The 22471-nt window shown below is 36.2% G+C and overlaps 2 protein-coding genes across 4 annotated transcripts; one reads left to right on the top strand and one right to left on the bottom strand.

Moving 5' to 3' along the window:
• Nucleotides 1–10: 10 nt before the first annotated feature.
• LOC145236065 (ubiquitin carboxyl-terminal hydrolase 44-like) lies at nt 11–4951 on the top strand. Of its 3 annotated transcripts, none has more exons than XR_013861934.1 (7): nt 11–1114; nt 1322–1391; nt 1547–1695; nt 2426–2484; nt 2764–2923; nt 3041–3282; nt 3468–4951. XR_013861934.1 is itself a non-coding variant. In XM_080099631.1 (4 exons), coding segments are annotated over exons 1-4 (243 nt in total). In that variant the 5' UTR covers nt 11–1112; the 3' UTR covers nt 2336–2419. The 3 variants fall into 3 exon arrangements, 1 of the variants encoding a protein (XP_079955757.1); XR_013861935.1 differs by having other exon boundaries at nt 13–1114; XM_080099631.1 differs by lacking the exons at nt 2426–2484; nt 2764–2923; nt 3041–3282; nt 3468–4951 and adding an exon at nt 2314–2419.
• LOC145210314 (zonadhesin-like) lies at nt 4907–20518 on the bottom strand. The gene is made up of 24 exons (XM_080079979.1): nt 20089–20518; nt 19504–19665; nt 18939–19106; nt 18649–18828; nt 18070–18222; nt 17598–17756; nt 16802–16969; nt 16051–16209; nt 13650–13817; nt 13254–13433; nt 12959–13117; nt 12656–12823; nt 12259–12438; nt 11961–12119; nt 11709–11876; nt 11430–11606; nt 10598–10805; nt 10450–10472; nt 9752–10027; nt 9025–9189; nt 8547–8726; nt 8263–8433; nt 7668–7847; nt 4907–7127 (listed from the first exon to the last, which is right to left on the bottom strand). The coding sequence occupies exons 1-24, from the start codon at nt 20156–20158 to the stop codon at nt 7120–7122; spliced, it is 3789 nt and encodes a 1262-aa protein (XP_079936105.1). The 5' UTR covers nt 20159–20518; the 3' UTR covers nt 4907–7119.
• Between the last annotated feature and the right edge of the window lie 1953 nt (nt 20519–22471).

The following is a 22471-nucleotide window of genomic DNA, read 5'->3' as shown; positions in this document are numbered from 1 at the left end:
TTGCGATAGTATGAACACAATTTATTAGGTCTTTGCTTGTAAGGGTTTTCTTTAAAAATTGCAAGCAGCAAAGGTTTTAAATCTAAATTTCGTGCAAAAATGTACCTCATGACTTTTTGGTAAAATCTTTAAATTCTGCAAGCAGCAAAGGTAAGTGTGTTTTTGAACTTTCATTGCCTGCCAGGCAGTCTGATGAGCTCTAACAGGGCGAAAAAGTTCAATCAATTTGTTTTAAGTAGTTTTTTTTTATTATGTAAACATGTCTAACCTCTGTTTTGTGCCACATTGTCATATCTGAATATTTAACAATATGTAATGTTATGTGCAAAAAGAGGAGATTATCTGAGTTTCCAAACAAAAAAACGTTTTGTACACATGAAGACCAACACGTTTAAAGCTGCTCAAAAAAATAGTGCATCTAGAATTTCCTAGCTTCAGGACAATGTTACGAGTGGTAATGTCTTTTTACCCATTTAAACTGATTCTGCCATATTTACACAAAAAATTGTTGATGTTTTTTGTTTTATTTTTTTTTGCAGACAGCCACAAACATTTAACGATTGCAAACCCAAGATTTAAAGATAACCAAGATTAACACAAGTATTTGGTTGTTGTTATTGGTGTTTGAGGTGTTGTATTTAATTGCACCTTTGAATTGTGTGCACATATTTGTAATTGTCAATGTCTACTTGGAGATCTAACTTTATACATTATATAACCAGAGATTTTAAAAAATACTGTGTTTCGACAAAATAAAGAAAAAAACAACTGCAAATGAATCACCATGTTTCGAGTTTGTTAAAAGGGGTTAAATGGCTAAAAAACAAAATTAAGTTTAATATGGTTCATTATTTTAAAGTTATTTTGTGGCCAACTTAGCCAATTATATTCGCTCTGTGCGATAAATTTCTAAGTGTGTTTAAATTGGTATGGATGTTTTATGTGTTTGTTAGGTTAGGAATTCCATAGGTTCTGTAATTTAAATAGCTTGTTACTTGGTAAACAATCAAATTCATTGAGTTCGCAAATTTCATTTGGAAACATGGGCAGGAAGAGTCCAGAAGCTTTGATGAAAGCTGACCAGAAGCAGAAACGCTCTACTGATCTTTCACATGTATGTGTTCGAGCAATCAATAATTGTAGTTCTGTAGTGAATAATGTATTATTGATTCAATAATTCTTGTGTATAACAGTATTTTACTTTAAAATCTCTTATTTGTTGAAATATTTTCAAGTCCGAGTCAGAAAATGCTCTTTTTGTTCATTCTACAAAAACGTTTTTATTACACACAGTGATTTGTTACCAAATGTGTTATTTCAGGATGGTGTATCAGCAAGCAAGTCAATATCTTACAAGATGCACGTGTTTTAGACTCTCCACAGAGTATGAGGTGTGTTGAAGGTTTAAATGGTTCATTAAATTTAAAGTCCATTTTTCAATGGTTTTACTAGCTCTGCTGTAAAATATTGTTATGTGATGAGTTTTATCAAAATCCTAAATTTAACTATAAGCATGCACTAATGGGTTGTGCAAATTTTGTTTTAGTTAAGCATTTGCAATTGCAAGCACATACTGCGCATGACTATTGGTGAACGTCATTCAGTTGTCAACCCACAAAGATGGCTCTGCAACACTTGCCTTACAACTGAGTCTGTTTGGACATGTCTAAGCTACCCTAATGTTGCTTGTGGAAGGTAGGAACCATGGTCAAAACACAAAACAAAATGTTCTACAGTCTATAAAAATGAATAAATAATGTGTGGACTGTTTTGGATGACCATTTGAATATTTATAAAATGGTATATAACCTACAGATATATCCATGAACATGCATTAAACCAGTGGTTCTTAACCTTTTTGGTGTGGTTTCCCATTAAAGTAAATCACCAAGTTCTAATTTCCCCCTCTGTTATTTTTATAATAATGTTTTGTGCCCAACATTAACAAAAAATTATTCTTTAATCAAAAAAATTTTTTGAAGTGATTTTGTCGGGACCTTAAAGGTATACTGCAATCTTATTTATATGTCATGTACTTGCAATAGTCATTTATCGCATCACAATCAACAGACCAAATGCATTTATTCGCGAACAATAACAAAGTCATTGATACTTTTAGTAATGTCTGTGACGTAACAAACGATTGTTGGATTTTTATGCGCCTTGCAAAACTAGGTGAAGTTAATCTTACATGTTGTTGCGGAAAATATTGTATTAAATTAACTTTCAACGGTTAATTTAATAAAAAAAGCCCAAGTTTGGTGACTTCTAACTCACATAATTTCCCTCTAAAAACATTAAATTTCCCACTAGTGGGAAATTTCCCACCGGTTAAGAACCACTGCATTAAACCATTATTTGGAATCTGGTCATCCATTAGTGATTGATGTCAATGAACTCTATGTATATTGCTATGCTTGTAAAGAATATGTTCTCAATGACAACAAATCGGGGAACATCAAGGTGCTACGTGAAACTTTACAGGTAGGCAAATTTGCGTTATTATCTTTTTTAAATTGTAGTTGTGTCAGTCCAAACAATTCTGTGGCATGGTTTCTTGGTCGGAAATTGCCTGGAAAATAATTTATGTTGTATCATGTGACAAAAAGTATTAGCCCATAAATTTTGTTTGTAAAATTTCAATAATATTAAGTTAAACAATTTAGGCTGCTTTTGTGCAGTAGGTAAAATTTGAACAGTTTATGTATTGTGTGCCATAGTAAATATTAAAACTTCAATCAGAAATTCTTAACATTTCTCCAGGCAATTAGATACCAAAACTTTACTGGCACAACTCGTAGTGGACACACACACTGAGGACAGCCACAATAAGTGCAGATGAAGATGTTCAAATGAGGAGAAGATTACAGCAGCAACAACTTGATAGAGATGATAGACTTTTCACTGCCATTTGGCATTCAAGGTACTTTTTCACACCGTAAAAGTGCACAAAATTGTGTTACTCCAAAAATTCGATGCCCAAATTTGCCAATTTTCATAAGATTACATAATTTTAATTTTTTTTGTCTTTACTATGTAGGTTTGTTTGACAAAGAAAAACCTTCAGAAACTGGCAGAACTATGTTCGTAACAAGGACCAACACTGTCAGAGTGATGACGAACAACCATGTGCTACAGTCACACTACAGTGAAACACAGAACTACAAGAAGACTTCATTGGAAAACTCGATGACCACCTTGAAACCTTGTCAGAATTAAAGATCTGCAACAAGTTAATGCTGATTTTCCATTAAACACAGAAAGGAAGGGGATTGATACAAGGTTAATAAGGGAAATTACACTTGATCCTGTTTAAGGTGTTTTACCAGCATTATCTGTTGTGTGGCAGTGCAAGGTCTGATTATGTGGAAAAAATCAATACTGGTGTCTTATTTCAGTAAAACACCATCTCCAGACTGTTCTGTATTTACTCTATCCAAATTGAATACCACATTTCATTTTTTTAGGTGCTCGGTCATTTGCAAAAGTTCCGCCGATGTTTACTTGCCGTTTGTGACATCGAAATGGATGAAACCACTGGGTGCTACGAAGATCCACAAGTTTCGCCATCAAGCAAGTTATGAGTCGCTGGAAGAAGGTCCACCATAGAAATAAGAGCCATGGCATTTTAGCAGGCTAGTCTTTTGCCAGAAACAATCTATTCGAGCAACTGCTTGTATACAGAAAATACTTACATCTCATGACAACTCAGGTTTACTTGTAGTAGGGATTTGACTTGAGGACTCAAGTCTAAATCAATGACATTTCTTAGAAATAAGGAAAATAAACTTTTTAAAGACCTTGCCTTTCAAAATAAGGTCAAGTCTTCGAAATAAGAATAGGATGGCGACCCTGAGTATAAGATATACAATATAATTAAGGCAAGTTTAAATCGTTTTATGTAAACAAGGCACTAAACTTTACCAGTTTTAGTTCAATTCCACACAGACTATTAAGATTTTACTTATAGCCTCACTCGGGTTGGTAGTGTACCTCACACTGTGCTTCATGGACAAAGCGCCTCATGGCGATATCCCTGACATATAACTTCTCAATATGGCTGTAGACTAGCCTGCTAAAATGCCATGGCTCTTATAAAGGCAAAGCTTTGTTTCATTTGGTATGAAAATGTATTGGTAAGACCATTAAATATTTTCTAGTCTTGGCAATGTCCTGTTTGCTTATAAATTGTGATGTTATGGATGTGTGTATTGGTTTATTCTATTTGTTGTTTTCTTAACTGAAGTCTGTCCACGCCAGATGGTAGATATGGTCATGTAAATGTGCCATAACAGCTCCAGTATTTAACCCACTAGCAGCCCAAGTTATAAACCTTTCTTATAATCCGACACACTCCGGGCTGGTTGCTTTGGCAGTTTTGACAGCCTGAAACAATGGGTGGTACTAAATACTGCATGTTACCGTATGTTATTCTGCTTAAAATACTGCATGGTATGTGAAATGCGAGAATACAAGCCCCAACAAGGGAAAATTAGACCAGATTATAGCATTGTTTTAATTACAAACCTTCACCCAACCAGAATAGCTCTAACCGTTAGCGCTTTCAAAAGTTCGCAAAACTATATTTTCGTAAAGGCATATTCAAGTCCTTTACAACTTCCTGCCATGTTATAACATGCGGTATACCATGCGGTATTTAGTACCACCGGAAACAATCGCCTATCGGCGTTACAATTTAAAAGTGTTGATTGGGTGATTGTGGTTTGATTTTTTATTATTTTGCACGTAGCACCCCCCCTAAGATGGGTATTTTTTTTTGAATTTTAAGTGTCAATTGCATTGTTACAGGAGAGTATTAATCTATATACTGAAAGCTAGAGAATATCGTGTGCTTGCTTAGCTTTTTAAGTTCTTTATCACACCTTGTCTTCACTTTAAGCATTCATAAATTCGTTGTTTTTTGTTCAGTAATAAAAGCTGTCTGAAATAGTTTGTCATGCTTTAGAATTACTGTAAAAGTTTTTGTACCAACACCAATATTTTTGGAAAACTCAAAACAAAAGCTAGTTAAAACAAACAAAAGAGTCATTTAACACAGTAAGTCACTGCTGTAGTCCGGGGACCCCTGGGGCAATTTCTCCCATCTATCTTGATTCTTTGCTAGTCTGTTGTATTCCATGATCTATTTTCCTGTCCACCCTGAACATTGCCAAAGCCAGTTCGTTCTGGGCCTGCCTTGTCTTCTTATTCCCTCGTCGGTCCTGTGCATGATGGTGATGTAAGAGTTCTATGGCGACATGTTACATGGCTAACCCATTAAAGCTATGTTAAACAAGATTGGCAACAGTATGCACTCTTGAAATACTCCAAAGTCTTAAACTATTTTAGTGCACTTCCATTGGTTAACACAGCATTGATGACCTTTATATTATACAGTGATTTGATCAGGAGGTGTAGGAAGAGACTGATCCTATGTTTCTTCATGGTGCTCCACAGGGCCTCTGTGACTAAGTTCTTGATGGTGGTCTCTTTTTTTCACCTAGTATTCAATCTGTTAGACCAGTGGTTCACAAGACTGTAGACTGTACCATCATGTCCTTCCCTTGTTTGTTCTTCAGATAAGACACTCTTGATTTGAGGTATTAGTTTACCTTTTTTGGTATCATGACTATCAAATATTGTGTCCACGTGGGCCACACTTATCTCATATGTATTCAAGATCTCCTGTGTTATCCAGCAAGGCTTGTTTCTGGTTCCAGTTTTCATCACAGTCGCATTCATGATTTTAGAGAACTCAGATGTTAATTCTTGAACATTATTTTCCAACAGTGCATCAAATCTGCTTTCAATCTTTATTTCAAACCCCTTTCTGCAACCTGGCTCTTCAAACGACAAAGGAAAAATACTCTTTTTAAACAAAAATATAAATCAGTGACAGGGCGTCAGTGAATCAGTGACAGGGTGTCAGTAAATCTGTGACAGGGTGTCAAAATCAGTGACAGGGCGTCAGTGAATCAGTGACAGGGCGTCAGTGAATCAGTGACAGGGCGTCAGTGAATCAGTGACAGGGTGTCAGTAAATCTGTGACAGGGTGTCAGTAAATTTGTGACAGGGTGTCAGTAAATTTGTGACAGGGTGTCAGTAAATCTGTGACAGGGTGTCATTGACAGGCGATAGGTGACAGCCTGTCACTGAATTGCCACAACCCCGCCTCCCGAAGACACCAAATGCTGGAGTCTCTGCTGTTTCCGTCTTTACGAATAACGACGAAACCAGGTCATTTCCAGCGTCCGGTGATTTGTCTTGCATGTTTTAAATTGTGAAAAATGAACAGGACGGGGCGCCTTAAAAGATAGTAGTATAGTGTGTTCTATTTCGAAGACCTACTTGCACTCATCAGAACATTTATCTGAAGGGCAGTCGAACCAAAAGGTTGTTGCATCTAAATAAACTCAAATCAAAGTGTGTTCCTTGTTTCAAGGTAAATTTGGTCATTTTGTAACCATATTTAGGCATTTACTGTATAAATTTAAAACTGTTGCATGTGTAAGACTTTAGTATGAAATGTACAAACAAGTTTATAAAAAAAACTGTGCAAGTAGTTTTCTGTTTTGCAGTGCGATACATTTGTATGTTAAAGTTTCACCATGGTTATACAACAACTTTCCTGGTGTCAATTAAGCCTAAACATAGGTACTTTTATTTGTCTTCCGCTTCTATATCTTGAAGTGTCTGTGCAAAATTTATGGTAATAATTTTAACTAGTATTTTTTACATACCAGCATCAATTCTGTCTTGATAATTCACGGGGATGTTTAATTATGAAAACTGAAAGCACATTTTTTTTTCCATTTTGTCTTTTTATTGACGTAAGTTGCATCATGGCTGATTACAGAATGGTACAGGTCACAATTACAAACTATGCAGTTCATGTGTTTGTATTTGTAGCTGTTTTAGAGTTGGGGTACTATTACAGGTAAAGAATTTTATCCAAATGTGATTTTATCGAAATTATGCATGAAATTATGTAAAATTAACACACATAATGAGAAGAAACTTTGAGATTATGGGCATGAAGGTGATAGTAGGAATCATAGATTTTAATCCTTAGGAATGACTGCAGGAAACTTTATGATGTCATCAAGGCATCCATGTGAATCACCATTCTAAAAAGGAACAATGGTTTAACTGTAAGCTCTGTAAAGCACTAACATGTACCAGAAAATATAGTGGTGTTTTTGTAGTAAAGCACCAAACTTTTTAAAATAGGTCAAGCCCAAAACTCAGCGTTGTTTTTTTGCAAAAGAAATTCAGCCAAATCAACTGAATTATTTATGTGCTCACAATTTGTATACTACGCTTTACCATAAAAACATCAGTTTTACTGCTTTGGCCGTTGTTGCCAGCATGCAAATGAATTAATAAACATTTGTCTGCAGTGGACAGAACAATAATAGTATAACATTTTAATAGTTCTTGTGATTTTATTCATTGTAGAGTTAGAGTTTTTGCATTGATCTGTAAAAGATTCAATTTTGGCTGTTTGACTAAAACCAAATCTTTGTAAAACTAGCTAATCAGTACATCACTGTTTTTTTTTTTCGGAAATGCATGTTTAGCTCTTAATTTGTTTATGTCCACACTAGGTTGCCTGTTAAGTTTACCATGTTCTCTACATTTGTGTATGTTAATACAAATAAATTTACCACAATCATCATCATCTAGCTCTTCTCCATTTAGACTGAAAATAGCATTACAGCCTCCACAGTAGTTGTTCTTGCATGTTGCTTCAGGGTGAGCAGGGCAAGATGCAGTTGAACAAGGCGATAGAAAACATGCAGCTATAGGGACTCCCCATGGACAATCATCATCATGTTCTTCTTCTTCTGCAAATCATGTTATGTTGTTAAACTTTTAAAATTTTAGCCAGAGTTTACTACTTTTTATGTTGGACTTGATTGTGAGCAAAAACCAGAACCACTGCTTTTGTTTGCTTTTTGTCACTACTTTATTTAATTACAAAGACCCTGTTTTCACTAATGCCTTTCGACTTGTTGCATAATGACATGAGAAAAGGCAATTTTCAGTTTTTAGACTGTCGCCTGATTGTCAAAAAACATTTAAAAAAACAAACCCAAAATTTTGTCTCAGTCTTGTCAAAATTTAAAAATGGTGTTGAAAACTAAAACTATCAAATGCACATTTCTTTATTATGAATCCTTTGTGATAAAAGCAAATTGACACACCATTTTTTTTCAGGTACTTGCTGTGAATTAACATATACATTAAAAATAGTGTTACCATCCGATGGGCACTGGGAGCTTGGAACGCAATATGTTCCATTCCACAAGGTAGGATAGCGACATGCACAGCCAGGAGGTGAGTAGAAACGACAAAAAATAAAGTCAAAAGATGGCTCACATTTCCAATCACACGGTTTGCTGTGGAAATATTCCTGATTGGCAGGGCAGTCTAAAAATAATGTTATGCAAAGTGAAAAAACATTGCTGTAATAAAAGCTAATGCAACCAAGTTAAATAAAAAAAAATCTATGTCACATTCGGTTTAACTCAAACATGACTTACCTGGTCGGCATTCTTCAATTGGAACACATTTTGCGGCGTGGTCTCGAACATAACCAACTTTACATGTGCAACGTTTTGCGCAGCGCCTTAACAAACTGCATGGCTTTGTTTTGTCCTTGCAAGTTGCATCACACGGAGCAGCACAAGTGCTCCATACTTCATTCAGTGAAGGATCACATCCTAAATATATATATATATATGTTTTATTGTTCAACATTATGTAGTATTAAAAACTTAATTGGTGCATTGTAAAAGATATATTTTTTGTCATTTTTTGCTGGAAATATCTTTGTCAAAGTTTACTAATGAATATTAACAGCTCTAATAGAAATAAAACATTTTTTCATTGTTTTGAGATTGGGATTTAATCCAATGTTCATGTGAAAACTAGTGCTACACATTTGACCACTTGTAGATTGCAAACCACAAATTTGATAATCACAAAACAATTATACTAGAAAGTAGCTGGAAAACTGACCATTGCATTCTTCATTTGTGATTTTTTCGTCATCTTCATAGAAATCGGCAGAACATCCACCACAATAATTGTTGACACATTTTGCTTCAGGTACATGTGAACATTCAGCATCTAAACATGGTGCTCTTTTACATTGTACCTGGGGTAGATGGAGTGGACAGGCACCTAAAAAACAAGAAAAAGGTAAAATCATCAATCTTGCCAAACTGTGGTATGCATACAAGCGATGTTTTAGCACTTAAACAAATTTAACCCCATCTGGAACTAAACCCCTCAAAAAAATTTAACAACTATGGCTCTGTTTGTATGAATGTTGATACGTAATGTCAAACAGGGCAAGAATTCTTTCCATTCTGAACTGGCATTTGTTTTCCCTTATGATCAAGCAATCACTACTTCTAATACTGGCCATAAAGCCTTCATACAAACCAAAAAACCTACTTACAGACCAGAAAAATTTAAACTGTGTTATGCATACCAGCATCAGTATAGACAGGCCTTTCAGGTGGTACAGAGCCATACTTAATGTACAAGAGCAAAATCATTAAGATGCCAAAAGTAACACAACTGTATTTTTGTGCCCCAATTATATTAATATAAGTATTAAATTGTATGTAATCTTTGAAGCCTACAAGTGGTACACAAGTAGGAACAGTTTAGGAAACACCAGTTTAAATAATAATCAATGAACAATTGTTATATTTTTTTGGAAACACATTAACTTTACCTGCACAGGAAAATTTAGATACACAGACATTGTCCGCACCCCGAACATGTCCATATGGGCATCCACATCTTGCAGTGCATGAGTTCCATTGACTGCAATGCTTTGACAAATTATCACATGTTGCATCACAGCTTGATGTGCACGGATACCAAAATTCATTCAGTGTTGCATTACAACCTAAAAGATGATTTTTTACAGAAAGGTAGCTACAATATGTGCTGTAATGACTAAACCCTATGTTGCTTGAGGTTTTTAGGGTATTTGACATGATACCCACTTTTTGTGGTTATACCGTATTTACTCGATTGTAAGCCGTGGCTTATTTGTTTTTTAGCTGCCGTTTGTGCGGCTTATAATCGAGGGCGGCTTATATTTTAATTTTATACCGAAATTATTTCTACACTCCAACATTTTAAATTATTTGGGGTTCAAAACATGTATGCGTGTACAGATTATACGTCGATATACGTTCTGTTGGGTTCAGTTATTAATGTAACTAACAGATATGGGCAAATAGTCATACCATACATCAACAGAAAGATGTATTAAGAAACAATACTATCAAAAATTCCAGCATGCGGCTTACAATCGAGGGCGGCTTACATTATTTTTTAACACCTCAACATGCGGCTTACAATGGAGGGCGGCTTATAATCGAGTAAATACGGTATGGTACAATTGTTTATTTTAGAATTAACTTGTCAGCATTTTAAACATAAAGCTGCATATTATCTTATTATTTTTACAAATAAACATTTCTAGAAAATATTGAACTTATTTAAAAAAAAAAAAACTACTAACAAAAGAAACCTTTTTGTCCAGTCAAAAAATTAACATTTTTAATACAATAATCCAATTGTACAAAATAAACACTTGCCGTGACACCCAACCTGCGAAACACAAACTTTTTTCGAGTTGCGGAAATAACCATCAGGACATGTACACCGACTTGTACATGGACCCCACATAGAACAATATGGTTGAAGACGGGCACAAGTTCTGTCACACGGTTTGGCACAAACCTCCCACTTTTCATTTAATGCTGGGTTACAGTCTGGTCATGAAAAAATAAATATGAAAATCTTATTATTAAAACAATGATGCTATCCAAATTCAGGTAAATTTGAAACAGTGCACACATTTTTCACGCTATTTACAATACACTTGGTTTGACTATTCCGTGACTGAAAAGCTGGCATATGTAACAAACAGCATATCCTTTAAGCTTTTGGTGACATTGTATCATTTTCTTCATGACATGCATAGTTTGCTTTTCTGATAAGATGTTGTAAGAAATGGGTTCAAATCTACATTCTATTTTTTGTATCTTTGCATTTACCAGTTTTTTGTACCTTTATTGTCATTTGAGTTACCGAAGATTACTCATAACAAGCCTTTCCTAATGTAACCCTTGGTTTAGGTCTGAGTTTCTTAAACCTGTGGGCCCCAAGAGCAGTTTTCAAATTAGTCACAGAGCTAATTAAAAGTTCTACTTTCCAATCCACTGCGGATAAGAATGATAATCCATACTTTTAAACAAAATGTATATGTGTTACAGCAATGCTTTAAATGGGATAAGATTATCACATTGATATTGTAAGTGACAAGATTTTAATGAAATGTTCGCTTGGCCACATTGGAAAAAGGTTGAGAAACATTTGTTTAGTTAAGCACTAACCTTTGCATTGGGCCAGCTCAATGCAAACATTATGGATGTTTCTAACAAACCCTGATGGACAAGCACATCTTGGCACACATATTTCCTGGAGACTGCATAGTTTCTGGGGCTCAAGACAAGTAGCATCACATGGAGCAGCACATGTGGTGAACATCTCATTCAAGGTTGCATCACAAACTACGTTGGATCAAATTATACACATTATTTCTATGTTATCTGCCGAAGTTTACTTTTAGGATAAAAGGGTGGTGCTTTATTTCCACAAAAAAATGTACAAACCTGGAGGGCAGTCTGTGTAATTCACACATTTACTTCCATCCCAAAACGTGTTGAATGGACAGAAACAACCAATCTTGCAGTCTAGTGTGCAAGGTTGAGGAGTGTCTTTGTTTTCACATGAAATATCACAACCTCCACAGGTGCTAAATTGTTGATTCGCTGGACAGGCTGTAATACAAACAACAATTTCACGTTCAACCCAAGGCATTGTTTGTTTGTTTTTTTGATTTTCATAAACAAAAAAAATTATACTTGGACAAGTTTCAACACAGTAGGTCCCATTCCATGAAAGCCCTACAGGACAAGCACAACCAGGATTGCAACTAGCAAAGCATGTAGTTGAGGCTGGGTCCTGTCCGCACGTCCAAATGCACCGAGGACAAGAATCATACACCTGGTTTGCTGGGCACGCTGAAAATGTAAGCCCAGTGAAAAATATTATTAGGTTAAATAATCTGCAGCCAAATGACCTAACAACAATAAACTTAAAAGGAGCTTAGTAAACCACAGAACTGAATTTCTGCTTTATACAGTACAACCCAAGATTTACCTGGGGGACAGTCTTCGATTGCAACACATTTTTGATTGTGGTCTCGAACATTACCAACTTCACATGCGCAGCGTTTTGTGCAGGGCTTTAACAAACTGCAAGGTTTTTCTCTGTCATCGCAAGTTGCATCACATGGGGCAGCACAAGTGTTCCATACTTCATTTAGTGATGAGTCACATTCTAAATATAAGCCATTGTTTAATACTTTTCAATATGGCAAAAATCATTTCACACACTTTAGGACTCATTTAGTGCCAGTAAGTTTAACGTACTATACTTCAATTTGTTCTGCAGATAAAAGTTTTTGTCACAGTTCAAGCTTTAGGACCCTGCGGGGCAGATTTTGGGATAAGCATTGTGATACCAGTAATTTACTAGAAAAATTTCCTCTACTAACCTTCTGGACAGTCAGTGTAATTCACACATCGACTTCCATCCCAAAATGTGTTGAATGGACAGAAACAACCAATCTTGCAGTCTAGTGTGCAAGGTTGAGGAGTGTCTTTGTTTTCACATGAAATATCACAACCTCCACAGGTGCTAAATTCTTGATTGGCCGGACAAGCTAAAATGAAAACAGCTATGTGAAAATATTTGTTTCTTAACTGAGCAATAGAAGTTCCTCTAATCCCTTTCACACTATAAACATTTTTAGTTTAAGCTATCACAGTTGGAGAGATTTTTACTTAAAATATCATACTTGGGCAAGTTTCAACACAGTAGGTCCCATTCCATGAAAGCCCTACAGGACAAGCACAACCAGGATTGCAACCAGCAAAACATGTAGTTGAGGCTGGGTCCTGCCCACAAGTCCAAATGCATCGAGGACAAGAATCGTACACCTGATTTGCTGGACAAGCTGAAAACATAAGCACAGTAAAAAAATACTATTAGGTTAAAAAATCTGCAGCCAAATGACTAACAAATTTATAAGGAGCTTAATACACCTCAGAACTAAATTCTGCCACATATAGTAGAGCCCAAGCAAGGTTTACCTGGGGGGCAGTCTTCAATTGCAACACATTTTTGATTGTGATCTCGAACATAACCAACTTCACATGCACAGCGTTTTGTGCAGGGCTTTAACAAACTGCAAGGTTTTTCTCTGTCATCGCAAGTTGCATCACATGGAGCAGCACAAGTGTTCCATACTTCATTCAGTGACGAGTCACATTCTGAGTATATGCCATTATTTAATATTTTACATAATAAAAAGTCATTTCTTAAACCTTATGACTTACTTTGTGCCAATACGTTTAATGTACCATGTTTTATATTTTTTCTACAGATAAACATTTTTGTCACAGTTTTAGCTTTAGAAAATTGCAGGGCAGATTTTGGTATAAGCATTTTGACACCGGTAATTTTCGAAAAAAAATTCCTCTACAAACCTGCTGGGCAGTCAGTGTAATTCACACATCTACTTCCATCCCAGAATGTGTTAAATGGACAGAAACATCCAATCTTGCAGTCTAGTGTGCAAAGTTGAGGAGTGTCTTTGTTTTCACATGAAATATCGCAACCTCCACAGGTGCTAAATTCTTGATTGGCTGGACAAGCTATGAAAAAGCAACATCGGAATGTGTTGTGTTTATTTATGAAAATATTATATTCTTAACTGAGCAGTAGGAGTTATTATGGGTCCCCTTCCCTGAAGGGGACACATATTGATTTTACTCAAATTGGTTTTGTTTTTGTTCCCAAAGTTTGTCCGATTTTTCCATCAAATGTTTAATGGACTTGGATGAAATTTACACAGATGGTAGATATAGTTATGTGGATGTGCATACCACTTCGTTTTTGTTGATAACCCCAGTATTTACCTCGCTAGCCAAAATGGGTGAGTTTGTAAACAATGTTAGAATTGGCTAAAATTTGGATAGCTTGTAGAGTATGACATTTATAGGTGTCAATTGTTGTGTTCAACCCTGTAGCCCCAACATTTACCCCACAAGCATTTAAAACATATTTGTATGTTACTGGGCGGCACAAACGAAAAAATTCTATAGCGCAATAGTGTTACAAGAGCAACCAGTTGCATGGTAGGTTGCTTGGTGGACATTTTTGCGCCATGGCAGTTAGGGGTTTCTCAAAGTCCTATGATGTCAGAAGCATTAAGAAGTCGTTGCTCAAAACACCTCTAGTGGTCGATTTTTTAAACATTGGCAGATTGGTCTGAAATTTTGCAGTACTATTGATTGAGTCATTGAGGCTTCATATTTTTTAGTTTAGTGCCAAACCCCATTAGTAACCTTACTAGCCCCCTAAAATGGGTAAGTTTATAAAACAGTGTCAGAATTGGCTAAAATTTGGTTAGCATGTGGACTATGGTTCTCTCTTGAAATGCACTATTTTGAACTTTACGTGTGGGGACCCACGAGTTTCTGCCTGCAGAAACAACTAAGGTTATAAAAGACGATGGCTAATATGGGACCCAATACAAAACTAGAAGGGTGGCTTAGCACATATTGCCCTTGCATATACACTATAACCTATTTTAAAACATAAATATATTTCCTATGCTTATTTTGCATTGGGTCCCATATTAGTCACCGTCTTTTATAACTTTAGTCGTTTCTGCAGGCAAAAACTCATGGGTCCCCACACATGCAAAGTTGTAGATAATGCATTTCAAGAGATAACCATGCAAAAGTCGGGTGTTGTAAGGTAAAACACAGTGATCGGCACTGGGCTTAAATAATAATACTATGTAGAATACAAACTATAAAATTAGATTCACCCCAGATATTGTTTGAAGTATGTCCTACTTAACGTTTTAAAAAACTGACCCATTTTAGGGGGCTAGTAGGGCAACTAATTGGGTTCGACACACAAACTAAAAAATATATAAAAAACACAATGACTCAATCAATAGTACTGCAAAATTTCAGCCCAATCCGCAAATGTTTAAAATTTCGACCACTAGAGGTGTTTTGAGCAACAACCGTTACTGTTTCTGACGTCATAGGGCTGTTAACAAGCCCCTAACTGCCATGGCGCAAAAACGACCACCAACAAGCAACAAACAACTGGTTGCCCTTGTAACACTATTGCTCCAAAGAAATCTTTCGTTTGTGGTGCCCAGTAACATACAAATATGTTTTACACTTTAGGGGCTTGTGGGGTAAATGATGGGGCTACATGGTTGAACACACCAATCGACATCTATAAATGGCATACTCTACAAGCTATCCAAATTTCAGCCAATTCTGACACTGTTTAAAAACTCACCCATTTTAGGGGGCTAGCGGGGTAAATACTGGGGTTATCAACAAAAACGAAGTGGGAAGCACATCTACATAACTACATCTACCATCTGTGTAAATTTCAGCCAAATCCATCAAACATTTGATGGAAAGCGAGTCGGACAAACTTTGGGGAAAAAATACCCATTTTAGGGGGCTAGCGGGGTAAATACTGGGGTTATCAACAAAAACAAAGTGGGATGCACATCTACATAACTACATCTACCATCTGTGTAAATTTCATGCAAATCCATCAACGATTTGATGAAAAAACGAGTCGGACAAACTTTGGGGAGAAGAAAAAAGAAGAAAAAAAAAGAAAAAAACAATTTGAGTAAAATCAATATGTGTCCCCTTCAGGGAAGGGGACCCATAATAAGCATAGGAAATATATTTATGTTTTAAAATAGGTTATAGTGTATGTGCAACGACAAAATGTGCTAAGCCACCCTTCTAGTTTTTTTCCTTTTTCCCCCAAAACATATTTTTAATTCACAGGTTCCACTTTCACGTTGTTGTTGGAGTTTTTTTACTTAAAAAATCATACTTGGGCAAGTTTCAACACAGTAGGTCCCATTCCATGAAAGCCCTACAGGACAAGCACAACCAGGGTTGCAACCAGCTAAACATGTAGTTGAGGCTGGGTCCTGCCCACAAGTCCAAATGCATCGAGGACAAGGATCGTACACCTGGTTCGCTGGACAAGCTGAAAATAGAAGCACAGTAAAAAATACTATTAGGTTAGGTATGGAGCCACAGGTAGCCATGGAATGTGGAGTTTCAGCATACAATTTTGAAAGATAATAAGGTTACAATTTAGAACAATACCCACATGAAATTTACTAAACTGACTAATTGATCTTCTTCACAGTAATTTGTATACTATGCTTTCCACAAAACTGAAATGGCAAAGCTTTGTCATAGCGTTTCTGTTTTTCAAACAGCACTGAATAAAGTAAGCTTTGGCGAATATTTGTTAGTGCAGTGGTTCTCAAACTTAGATGGATCGCGTACCACCTGACAACTTTTTCTATTGCTGTGTACCACTAAACCCTGCTTGAATGCATAGACCAAGATATAGGCCCCTTTACTCAACCTGGTTAGCACATTTAGCAATTTCAAAGAATGCCCAAACCAGGGCCGATCAGTTGGGTCAGTTGAGTTGCAATTTTAGATCTTAAATTAGGTATAGCAGAAAACTACTTGCGTACCACCTAAAAAGTTCCAGCGTACCACAGTTTGAGGTAAAAAAGTTTTTTTTCCCAATAAAAGTTTGTGTAAATTCACAGGCAGCTTACTTGCAGGACAGTCAGTTCTGTTGACACAAACATCACCAAGCAGATAAGTGTTGAATGGACAAAAGCATCCAATCTTGCACTCCAGTGTACAAATTGGTGGATTGTCAATCAGAGCGCAAGGAGTATTGCAGGTTCCACATGTGCTGAATATCTGGTTGCCTGGACAAACTAAAGTAAAAAAATTCAGATTTCAACATACTTTTTTGTATTGCAGATTTGGTGGGCCACCGAGTCATTATTGTTCTGCTAGAATTGCAAATGTTGTATTTTGATTGGTTTGGATAGTTTGTCACTTTAATCTAGAATCAGCCACTAACACAAACTTGATTGAAGTAATGCGAATAGTTTATTGCTAAATGTATGCAATATTAAGGTGGGAGTCAACCCAATAACCTTGCACATAGTGATCAAACTGTTTGGTTGCTTCAGCTGTAAAAGTTTTTGCCTTTTTTGCAAAAAAATAAAATTAATTTTAGTGTTGTTGTTTGAATTAGTCAAGTGTCAGAAACATTTTAGTTTCAATTTTGCTTGCTCATAACTATCAGTAAATGTTTACAAAAACAGCATTTTTTTGAAACCTTTTTGTTTTGTCCATGTGTATTTTCAACACCAAAATTGTATTTCTATGATCAGGTTGTGCAAAAACAACTACAGAAACTTAGTAAATAATAGCATTTAAAATACCAGGGTATATGCCTTACCAATTTGTTCACTTGTGACATTTTGTTTGCCATCTCACTTCCTACAATCCTACAGAAACCTGTGATGGTACAATTTATGCGATGTTAAAACTTACTGGGACATGAATCCACACAAAAACTTCCATCCCATTTGGTTCCTTTGGGACATGAACAACGGGGAATGCAAAAGTCAGGACAAACTGTGCTCGCAGGATCCTGGTCACATTTCCAAATGCAGTCAGGACAAGTGTCGAAAACCTGATTAGATGGACAAGCTACAACAACAAAAAAGACATATTTCAGTTCAGGTGAGTTTATCAAAGGTTTAAAATAAGATTGCCATAGAACTTGGAATTGGCCTGGGTCAATATGAAAATTGGCCTGGGACTTTAGGTTGGGATGGATATAAACCATTTTATTTATTTCATTTATTCTATGCTGGGTAACTTAACCCAAAATGAGTTTGATACAACCTTTATGAGGTTTGATTTAAATCACCTAGCCTTATTTATCAATTGAAAAATACTTGCTAATTAGCCCATCTGCCAATTTCACAAATATAAATTGCTTTTGACAAAAAAGTCTCACTTGGGCAAACTTCAACACAATCAGTCCCATCCCATATAAGTCCTACAGGACAAACACAACCAGGTTTGCAACTGGCATCACAATTTGTGGTGTCCTGTCCACATTTCCAAATGCAACGAGGACAAAAATCATAAACTTGGTTGGATGGACAGGCTGAAAATTAAATTTAGAAAAATAATTTGAATAAACATGTGAAGAATTATGTCCGATTCTGGTTGCAACACCTATTATTCCTGGAGACTATTTCTTATGATCAATATTCTAATGGTCAGGTATAGAGGGTGCAAAATCAATATTTAAAACAAAGTAACATTTTACTAAAAAATCCACTAAAAAAGAAAAGTTATCCTATCCTAATCAATATAATGATTTTAGGATCAGAGTTGGATGCAAAAAAATACCTCTGCAACTCTGATAAGTATAAGTAATATACAACATAGGTTTTGCTCATGCTAGCATGAAAGGAGTATAAATGTTACAGTTGTTAGTTTAGCAGGATATGAAACAATATAACAAACAGTTTGCTTGGTGATGCAATCTCACAACAAAAAGCTGAAACAAGTGGCTTTAAAGTTTTACAGGGTGTTGGTAATGGTGGGCAGTCTCCAGCAGATACACAGTTATCTCCATCTAAGTAGGTGTTGGGTGGACAGAAACAACCTTCATTACAGATTGTCAGGCATACATTGATTTCATTCCGATTATCACAAGCAATGTTGCATCCTCCACAAGTTGAGTAGCGCTGGTTGCCAGGGCAAGCTGTGTTAACAAACATATGTTCATTGAAACGCAGTTGATTTGTCAAGTATGCTTTTGAAGAGGTGTTTCTCACAGGAAAAACTAATTTTATACTAGTATAAATTTCTTACTTGGTGGACAATCACTGGCATTCACACAATTGAGTCCATCCAAAAATGTGTTAAAAGGGCAAAAACATCCAACCTTGCACTCAAGTGTGCAAACTTGTGGGTTGCTTTGCTGGTCACATGGAATGTTACATGTCCCACAAGTGTCGAATCGTTGATTAGAGGGGCAGACTAAATAAACAATTTGGCATATGATTAGCAACAGGTTATAATTGACAAATAACAACTTTACGCATAAATTTATTTTATAATAAAAGGACAAAAAAACTGGTTGGCATAAATATGTAGTGGTCGCAATCAGAAAAGTGTTTCAAACGCAGCAATGCTTTGGACCACCAACTCCTCCAGAAGCCAAAAGCCAATTTTACCAATGCTTCTTTGCATTGGTACCAGATCGGTTCTATTAGACACAATCAGGTATTGGTTTCAGTTCTGTATGACTATTTCAAAGTTATTCTTTTCCTAAAAGTGTGTCCATGTGTTTTGGCCAGCATGGAATATACACACAACTTGTTCTGAACCAAGTAGGCCTGTAGGCAGTGCTACAACAGAAATGTGTATAACATACCTGGACATGTTTCCACACAATTTTCTCCATCCCACAGAGTTCCATTAGGACAGGAGCAGCCATAAGATTTACATACTGCTGGACATGAAGTAGTGGCTGGGTCTTGGTCACATTGCCAAATACATGGGGGACATCTCATATAGATCTGGTTGGATGGGCAAGCTAAAACAAATGCAAAACTTTATTTAGCTCATTAATTTCTGTTCAGTTGCCGCTGGCCAATTCACAGTGTGTGTTGCAGTGTTAGTATACGTTTTATACTTGCTACAAAAAATACGAAAGTGCGTCAACTTTACAATTTTACGGAAAAAGCACAAAGTGCATAAAAAAGAGATCCTGGGCTTTGTATTTTGGAAACCTAAACAAACAACATTTTCAGGGATGGGGAATCCCCGCTACACATGTTTTTTTTGACAGTTTGTTTCATTTCGTCATTATACGCTTAGGTGATTTTATGACTTTTTATTTGCAACCGGATGTGTTTTTCTTATTTACACGTGATACACACAGTTTGCTGTAAATTGAAAATCAATTCATTCAATAACAGAATCCATTTAAATAAATCTTTGAGAAACGAAAACCTACTAGGTGCTCCAGCAGCGCTTAAACTAACGAACAACACCAACGCGACGAAACCTACAAATTCTTTCTTCATTTTTGCCCGCTGCCGATGACTGCAATAAGCAACAATCCTCAATCAGCAACGCTTTTAAGCCTTATGTGATATTTTTCCAGTCATTAATTACGTTATTTTGGAACGATTGAAGTGTATTTTTGTTTTTGTCGCATACGTGACAAATCCGGCAGGAAATGTTTTGCACGAATGCCGAAGAAACCAAGTCGTTGCCAGAATTCAGTAATTTGTCGTGCACGTTTTGGGAATGTTGTAAAATACCGGGAGCAGAACGCTTTAGCAGCATTTTTGTGCAAAAACCCTAGGCATAAAACGACAATAGAAGTCTCATTCGTTGATTTACAGAAAACCAGAAGCAGGCCCCAACACAAAAGTTTAGCTTAGCCTACCAGCCAAAAACTAGGCCTGAATCTGGTGTTCTAAAAAAACAACCCCTATCAGGCCCGAATGGTAGTGAAATTGCAGCACAAAGAGGCCGACCATTGTGAAGTCTGCCCCGAACCAAACTCTTTTATTTAAACTTAGGTCCGGCCCGACCCAACTTTTCTGACCTACATGAATGCAATCTAGATGACAAGGAGTTGTTCTGGTTTGCCTAAATTTATACTTAAACAAGTAAAGGCATAGGCCTTTGTATTTTTTCTTATGAGTGGTACATTTTCACAAAAAGAAACATTGTCATCTAAACTGTCTGCAAAGCGCTATTTTTTGAGAGTATAAACATTAGCATGCCCTTTAATCACATGCCGCATGTGGCCTTTTTCCACAAGAATATGTAACAAGTCATGACAGCCTAATGACTTTTGTGCCATGTAATTTGGTGGAAAGTTATAATGAGACATTTTTCATGGAATTGCTTATGGAGCTTACACGACCTCGAGATAGAAACGAATAGATCATTTGATTTTACGACGGGAATTTTGATCTGTTGAAACTTAAACGACTGAGCTTAATTTAAGTCTTTGCAAATAAAAAAAAGAAAGCTGCACTGTTAAACTACTTTTAGCCGTTTTATATGTGCATAAAAATTGCTTACGAACGTAGACCTACAAACCTGCGGATTTTTTTCGTGCAAACAAACACTGCCATTACTGAAAAACTAAGCGATATTCGGCAATAAAATCAACACGGACACAAACGAGCAGATGTATAGCCTATCTAGACAACAAAAACTATGTCGGACAAGATCAAAGAAATATCAAGACTTATTTCAAGGATGACATAAAACGCCAGAAGTAGGCCTAGTTAACACATCCTAGTTCTGTCTCGGTCACTTAATTGTGTTGCCATAGAATCTTTTGGTTAAATTAAAGTCATCCATTCCCTAAAAAGCGAAAAAAGTAGATCTAGCTGACCAGCAAAACAATGCAGGCAAGGCCAGGGCAAGCGTTGTTGTCGCCCACCGAGGGTAAAAATTTAACGAACTCAATCTCGTAAAAAAACACAGCTTTGTGATCAGTGCAATCGGACGTAATCCAGTTGAATTTGTAAAGTCGGGTTGGCGTAAAAAACTGCAAAATCGACGTGAAACGGCGAGGGCTGTATGTGTTTACAGTCAATCTACAAATCGCCTAGGGTTTAGCGCAACCGCCTTGTGTTCACGAGGTTGTGGGTTCTAATCCTATCTTGGTCGCTTGTGCTCCTTGAGCAACATTGCTCCAACCCAGTGGCTCCCGAAGGGTCAAACTAAATCAAGGTCACGAAATGCCAAGTCTAAAAAGACTTTCTTTAAACAGGGCATAAAATGAAGCAAACAAACAAAATCATAGAAATTCATTACATAATTCACTAAATTCGTAGTTATGAATGGTCCGGAATCAGTATTTTGAGGTATAGTTAAGAAATATTTTGACATTGTTTTCATGAAGTTAAATTAAAGAATATTACGTTTTAAAATTGTTAATTCAATACAAAGTACAAAATTTATGAAACGATTAATATTTTAGTAGTTCTTTTGCGTTTCAATTTGGTATTAATAAAATACTAAAAAATATTATTTCATTTTACCTGATATCTTTTACCGTCAATCTGTATTCTATAATCACATGACGTGATAGAATGTGTTGTCAACTTGTCACTGTTGTGCCCGCTTTTGTCACAAACGGCGTATTTTTTATTGCTGTTGTTGTCTTTCTAAATTTTTGTTCTACATTATTTAAAAGCTTGAGTGCGCCCTTGTGTTTCATTTTGTCAGTCCGGAGATAGCGTTATAGTAATTGTTTTAATGTTTTTGTAGTTTTAAACTTCTCATTGTTTTTGACAAAATGTTGGTAAATTCCTTGTTAAATTGTTGTCGAGTTGAGTTTATTTATCTTGACATGAGAAAACATGGGG

Source organism: Phallusia mammillata, chromosome 1 (genome assembly GCF_965637545.1).
Source record: "Phallusia mammillata chromosome 1, kaPhaMamm4.hap1.1, whole genome shotgun sequence".
NCBI lineage: Eukaryota > Metazoa > Chordata > Ascidiacea > Phlebobranchia > Ascidiidae > Phallusia > Phallusia mammillata.
Note: the sequence above shows the minus strand (reverse complement) of the source record. Positions and strands in the feature narration are given on the sequence as shown.